General features: G+C 30.6%; 1 protein-coding gene across 1 annotated transcript; it reads left to right on the top strand.

Moving 5' to 3' along the window:
* The first annotated feature begins 871 nt into the window (after positions 1-871).
* Positions 872-6,870, top strand: LOC149394513 (sulfate transporter 1.2-like). Its single transcript, XM_089616652.1, has 11 exons — positions 872-1,053; positions 1,148-1,322; positions 1,411-1,476; positions 1,579-1,692; positions 1,801-1,917; positions 2,028-2,154; positions 2,601-2,887; positions 3,819-4,009; positions 4,589-4,671; positions 4,778-4,854; positions 6,671-6,870. Exons 1-11 carry the CDS (start codon positions 887-889, stop codon positions 6,815-6,817), a joined length of 1,551 nt encoding a protein of 516 aa, XP_089472778.1. The 5' UTR covers positions 872-886; the 3' UTR covers positions 6,818-6,870.
* Positions 6,871-7,400: the final 530 nt, after the last annotated feature.

The following is a 7,400-nucleotide window of genomic DNA, read 5'->3' as shown; positions in this document are numbered from 1 at the left end:
ATGAGCGGGCAAATTCGTGACGATACAACGAATGATGTCACTAAAAGTGGGAACTCGTCACGGCGTCACCCATCGGGGAGGCATAATGGGTACATCCACAAGGTTCCAAAGCCGGCAAAGCAAAAGTTGATCCACGAAATCACGTCCACGGTGAAAGAAACATTCTTCTCTGACGACCCTCTCGGCCCTTTCAAGGACCAGAGTCCTTATAGGAAGTTCATCCTTGCAATCCAAGCCGTGTTTCCCATCTTCGATTGGATTCAAGATTATTCTCTCTCGAAGTTCAAAGGTGATCTCATCGGTGGACTCACCATCGCTAGCCTTTGTATCCCTCAGGTACATCAAAATGAACTAGTACTTCACTTGATATTCAAAACCTAATCCTAATTAATATATGAAAAAAATTGTATAAAAATAGTTATTTGAAACTAATTGATTAGTAAAATAACCAAAATTTTAACTTTCCAGCAAAATAACTAAAGTTACGTTGTCAAAAAAAAAAATTGATATTGTGATTAATTTTTTGACAATTTATATAAGTAATTGATCACTTAAAAAAAAAATTAAATCTGTGGTCAAGCAAATTATTGAAATTTGGTACTTGCACATTTTAGATATTTCACTAATTTTGAACAAATTTTAGCTATTTTACAAATCTATAAATTTTAGATGAATATATGACTATAGCACCCATTAATATATGTGATGATAAATTTTAGGATATTGGGTATGCAAAGCTTGCTAATCTTCCCGCGGCAAACGGGTTATGTGAGCTCTCTCTCTCTCTCTCTCTCTCTCTCTCTCTCTCTATCATCATTAGTAATAAAATAAAATGTGAATTAAAATTTCAGATAGTAGTTTTGTTCCACCACTAGTGTATGCCTTCATGGGAAGCTCAAGAGACATAGCCATCGGCCCGGTGGCTGTGGTGTCACTTTTGCTCGGAGATCTTCTTCGGAAAGAGCTCGATCCCGAAGACCCAAACTACATACGTCTCGCCTTCACCGCCACCTTCTTCGCCGGAGTCACTCAATTGTCACTCGGCTTCTTCAGGTATTAACCGATACACACAAATGGTTGCTTGGGAAACAAGGCACCTAGATAGTTCATGTGTAGTGACTATCTAATTTATCCATATGCGAAACAGGTTAGGTTTCTTGATAGATTTCCTCTCGCACGCCGCGATAGTGGGGTTTATGGGCGGCGCTGCCGTCACCATTGCCCTCCAACAGCTCAAAGGCTTGCTCGGCGTTAAGAAATTCACAAAGAAGACTGATATTATCTCCGTTTTGCAATCCGTTTTCAAAGCAGCACATCACGGGGTACCAATCTCGTTGCTTTTATGCGAAACATAATATTTTACTAACTATAAATTTAATTTATATTAAGCCTATTTGTTTAAATTTGCAGTGGAATTGGCAAACTATAGTCATTGGAGTGTCTTTCTTGGCCTTCCTCATGCTTGCAAAATACATAGTAAGAGACCTCCCTTAATTTTCATCATCAAATTATAAAGTCCCTATGAAACATAAGAAAGAAAGAAAAAAAACTAATTGTTTTTTATTTATGATTAATCAGGGAAAACGAAACAAGAAGCTCTTTTGGGTACCTGCGATCGCGCCTATGATCTCTGTTATCGTGTCGACTTTCTTTGTTTACATAACGAAAGCTAACAAAGACGGAGTCCTAATCGTAAGTGTGTATTTTTATTTTTATTTTTACTTTTATTATTATGTGTCTATTGATTAAATTGTAAGGTATGTATGAGATGAGTAATAATTTTGAGAGGTCCTTAATTAGGTGAACCATATTGACAAAGGCATAAATCCTCCGTCAGCCGATCAAATCTTCTTCACCGGAGAGTTTCTCGGAAAAGGTTTCAGAATCGGCGTCGTGGCTGGTATCATTGCACTAACGGTAAAAATAATAAGTTACTAATTAATCGAGGCATTCGATCTGATTTGGTTCTCTTTAATTAATATCTAAAAAAAAATGTTTTTTTTCTTCTTCTTTATTGATGTTACAAGGAAGCTGTGGCCATTGGAAGAACATTTGCAGCAATGAAGGATTATAAGATTGATGGTAACAAAGAAATGGTGGCATTAGGAACTATGAACATCGCTGGCTCTCTGACATCTTGTTACGTAGCTACAGGTTATTGAAATCACATTTTATATCAGTTTGATGTTTTTTTACACATGGCCTTATAATTATCCAAGTTTGAATCTGCTTGTAATTGACTTAACTATCATGAAAGCAAATTATAACATTTTTTTTTCTAATTTTTTTATTTGATTAATCATCGAGTATTAAATTTGTTTACAAGAAAAAACAAACTCTTATATTTTAAATCTCATTCAACTTTTAATTTAACCGGAAAATTACTAGCATGATTTAAAAATTTCAAGATTTCAGATCCAGAATTCCGACACTATTACAAATTGTGGATTTTACAACACTTAAAAACTGTTGTAAAATGATTCTACAACACTTATATATATATATATATATATATATATATATATATATATATATATATATATCGGCCTTAAACAATTGCTTTTTTTTTATTTTTTTTCTTTTCATTGTGATTTTTTCAGGCTCGTTCTCGCGTTCTGCAGTGAATTACATGGCAGGATGTAAAACAGCAGTGTCGAACATTGTGATGTCAGGCGTCGTTTTGCTAACGCTCATGCTCATCACTCCACTATTCAAATACACTCCCAATGCCATTTTGGCCTCAATCATCATCGCCGCCGTGTCGAGTTTGATTGATTTCGACGCGGTTGCGCTCATTTGGAAGATCGACAAATTCGATTTCGCTGCCTGCATCGGTGCTTTCTTCGGAGTTGTTTTCGTTTCTGTTGAGATCGGCCTTCTTGTCGCGGTAACTCTCTCGATGGGAATAATTTTGTTTTTTTTGTGATTTTTCAATATATTAGCGAAATACCTAAAAAAATCCAAAACTTCCGGAGACTTTTTTTTATAAAAAAAATAACGATATCTTTGTCGAAAATCAACAAAATTTTATATTATCGTTACAACAAAATCATCTTAGTATTGGAAATTGGAATAATATAGTATTTTATTTTTAGATGTAAATTTAAAAAAGGGAAAATAACACATTTATACCTTGTGTTTTAGTGAAATGTCGAGTTTAACCCTCGGTTTTCAAAAATGTCGAGTTCATACCCTCTGTTTAACTAAAATGACGAAATTATACCATCTGTTTAACTAAAATAACGAAATTATACCCTGAAATAGACAACAGTGTCACAAATATTCTTTTTATTGACTTTTCATTGACGTTGACTATAATATTTATAATATAAACACCAATTATCTTTATTCATTCGCGCCATATATGTAATTTATTTAAAAACTAAAAAATAAACAACAGTCTCTTAATCGTGAAGAACACTGAAAGAGGCAAAGGGGTAAACATCGATAGTTGATGGTCATCAAAATCGCATATTCGAACAGAGAATCCAAGATTTAGAGTTACAATTCAAACACGGAATGAAGTCATTTCATTATAAATAGTGAACGAGAGTTTGCCTTGTATACATCTCCATCAAGTTAAATTTGAGTGACGTGGCCGTGTTTGAATAATGAATAAAATATGGGCTGATGAATATAACTCTAGTGGTAATTTCACACCACCTCTTGTGTGGAAGTCGTGGGTTCAATCCCCACTGCAGCAAAACTACCTTAAAAAAAAGAAAAAAAAAAAAAAAAAAAAAGAATGAATATAAGCTGAGTGCGTTTCAAAAAAAATAAAATAATATAAGCTGAGTACTGTACACACTAAACGACAGGTTGCTTTGTCGTTCGGGAAGATTCTGTTGCAAGTGACGAGGCCAAGAACTGCGGTGCTTGGTAAGCTACCGAAGACGAGCGTGTACAGGAACATCACACACTACCCTGAAGCTACCAAGATTTCTGGAGTTCTGATCATCAGAGTTGACTCTGCAATTTACTTCTCTAATGCCAACTACATTAGAGAGAGGTATATATACGCTTTTGATTCTAGCAAAAAAATAATATATATATATATATATATACACTTTTGTTTTTTCTTTATAGCAACACTTCAAATCTCAAAACTGTAAATAGAAAGTTCCAAATTATCAATGTTTTCATGTTTGACTATTCACTCTTTGCAAATGAGGAGAGAACATATTGAATCTATCGTTTAGGCTTAGTTGAACAATGTACACCTTTCCATGCACGTGAAAACAAGAATATTTATCTCTTTTTTTTTCTGTAATATTGTCCACAATTTGGAAACGGTGATTCACTGAATGCCTTAATTTTCAAACATTTTATAACTAACTTATTTTTTCAATATATTATTTTATGAAATTGTAAATGGTTAAGAAAAATAAAATAAAATTGTGAACAATAAAGAAAAAAACTGTAAAACGAGATATTTTCATAATAAAAAAAGATATCATTCAAATAAGAATTGAGAAACAAGATGTTCTCGATTTTTTTTTTTTTTTTTTTTAAATGTGGTAGTCCGGATAATTTACCATCATATTGTAGTGTTGAAAAAGTAAAACATCGTTTTAATGTTTTTTTGCAGAATTTTGAGGTGGCTGACTGAGGAAGAAGAGCAATTGAGCGATAAGATGGCCAGAATCCAACATCTGGTTTTGGAGATGTCACGTAAATTAATCTCTGATCCTATTAATTTTTTAGGTTTTTCAAATAAAAAAAAATCTCGAATCAAATAAATAATTATGAAATTTTGATGAACCGGTTATTTCTACAGCTGTTACCGACATTGACACCAGTGGCATCCATGCGTTAGATGAATTGCACAGAAGTCTTCAGAAAAAAGACATTCAGGTAAATTGTAATTAATTGAAGAAAGAACAATATATATATATATATATATATATATATATATATATATATATAACTACTTTTGTCATACGATCAGTAGTACTATAGACATACATTCCTCTGACGTCAATATAACTACTTTTTTTGCCATATGATCACTGGTAGTATATATAGACATATATTCCTCTGTGACGTCAATATAATATATATATATATATATATATATATATTATATATATTATCAGTAGTAGTATCAAAGGTAGAAATTTGATTAACAAATTTATTAAAAGGTTTTCAAAAGAGGTAAATTATTTTTTTTGTAAAATCTGAAGTTCAAATTATGAAGAAAAAAATTGATAAAATTTGGGGTAAGCAAATAATAAACTTCGTAGAGTACTTTCATTTTTTTTTTCATTTAAAATAATTTACTTATTTATACTTATACAAAACAGTACCCCTGATATTTTGATATGTTAAAAAAATATATATATGCACTTTTTAAAATGTGAAAACTTACACCCTTACATTTCAAATTTCAGCAAATTATATCATTTTTAAAATAATAAATTATATCATTTTCATTTAATGATAAATGAACCTATTCTGAAGGAATGTAAACATTATTAAGGTCAAGTATGAAATTACATTAAAACGATATTCTACATAGCCAAACTGTATGATTAAGTATAAGCTTAGGAAATTCAAAAGGAGAATGTATTTTTATGTATAGTAAAAAAAATGAGGGTCTTTTGGAAATTTAGATATGACACTATTATTTTACACAATTACAAGGTGATTGATATTATTTTATACTAGAAATTGAGTTATAACTAAATAGTCAATTAAAATTAATCAATTTACAAAATAGATAAGATTTGTCTAAAATTAACAAGATAGCAAAAGTTTAAACAAATTCACAAATGTTAGGTGCCGACAGTTTTAAGAAATTAGCAAAATATCAATCTTTGTATTTCAGACGTGTACATAATTTATATACGGGGGCAAATATCTTAAAGGGGTGTCAATTTTTTTTATTTTTTTATAATGTCTACTTTTAATGGATTATGTGAAACTTTGACTTCTTTTTTTTTTTTTACTATAAAGTAAAAACAAAACTTAGAACGTTATTATTTTTTTACAATTTTAAAAAATTAGCTATTTTTCTTACAATTAATTTCGAATTGTATTTTCTATTTTTATAAAATAGTTTATTAAGTTAATTATTGGGTTGTAAACTCGTAGTTCACCCCTTTGATTCTAATGATTAACTAACATGTCAAGATTGCAATAAACTGAATGAATAGTTTTTTTTTTTTCGTTTCTCATTCTTTCTAGTCGCGCCACAAATCATTGTAACAGAATTTAGTGTCTTTAATAAATGGGTTAAATTAATACAATGCTGGTTTTTAGATAACCAGCTGTATAATAATCTCCTCCTTTTATTTTTCCTCTTTTCTCCTGAAATATAGTACTTAAACTGGTAGAAAATAATAAATTTACAATAATTATCAGGCATGTACAGCATGTGAGCCCATAATACCTTGCTTGAACATAAAGCTGTAGATTAGTAGGGAATATCTCTTCAGATATAATGACTTCTTGAATATCTCAAATTTTCAATAATTTTATAGATATTATTATTTGATTAAAAAAAATTAAATGATTTTTCCATTACTTTTATAAGATTATAAACAACAAGGAAAATTTGTAAAATTGAGTATTCTTTTAATAAAATGAGAGATTTTATGAACAAGAAGTAAGGTATTCATAAAAAAAATGTTATAAATTTAATTTAATTTAATTCTTGATTTAATGACAGCTTGGTCTCGCGAATCCTGGACCGGTTGTGATGGACAAACTTCATGCATCGCAATTCGCAGACGTCATCGGAGAGAACAACATTTTTCTTTCTGTTGCAGATGCTATTCACACATTCTCGCCCAAAATCACCGATGAAGAACCTTGAATTTGAATTACCATTCATTTGATCGATTTCAATTTTGTAAATTGTGCCATTTTCAAATATCATTGTGTGTGTGTGTGTGTGTTTTTTTATAACTTACCACGACTTTCTATGTTAATTCTTCATTGTTTTTTGTTTTGTTTGGAAGAAATCTTGAATGTAATTGAAATTGTTTCAAAATATATGTATTTATCTTAAGTATTTTGCATTTTGATGAGCCTAAATAATATAAAACAAATTTTTTACAAAACTTTTGGAGAGCTTTTGATTTCGGTGCTAACACTAGACAGTCAAAGTGTTATGACTTAAGTCAACTATAACTGCGACGCAGGATCAAATTAGTCTTTCAAATCTTTTTATACGGCATAAATAGAGATAAAGATATTTCAAAAAATTACATTTGTAAATCTGTTCATAGCTAGAGATAGGGATTGTATTTTGAATCACTAAAAAAAAACACACTTAGATTATGATTTGATCTATTTAAGCTCGTATATTATCGTCATATATCCATGAATATATTATCGTCATAGAATGTGCACGAATTGTGGGACTCAATTTAAGCTCACGTTTTTTCTGTTTGTTA

Source organism: Urtica dioica, chromosome 6, assembly GCF_054948205.1.
Source record: "Urtica dioica subsp. dioica isolate 48M chromosome 6, U.dioica_male_clone48M_v1_H2, whole genome shotgun sequence".
Classification (NCBI taxonomy): domain Eukaryota; kingdom Viridiplantae; phylum Streptophyta; class Magnoliopsida; order Rosales; family Urticaceae; genus Urtica; species Urtica dioica.
The sequence above is the reverse complement of the archived record's forward strand: the minus strand, read 5'-3'. Positions and strand labels throughout refer to the sequence as shown.

Excerpts from the sequence above, each read along its gene's own strand:
- LOC149394513 (XM_089616652.1), top strand. The coding sequence starts at position 887 with ATGGGAAGCTCAAGAGACATAGCCATCGGCCCGGTGGCTGTGGTGTCA. Across the intron at positions 2,888-3,818 it reads AGATCGGCCTTCTTGTCGCG|GTTGCTTTGTCGTTCGGGAA; the intron begins GTAACTCTCTCG and ends ACTAAACGACAG. Across the intron at positions 4,672-4,777 it reads TCTGGTTTTGGAGATGTCAC|CTGTTACCGACATTGACACC; the intron begins GTAAATTAATCT and ends TTATTTCTACAG.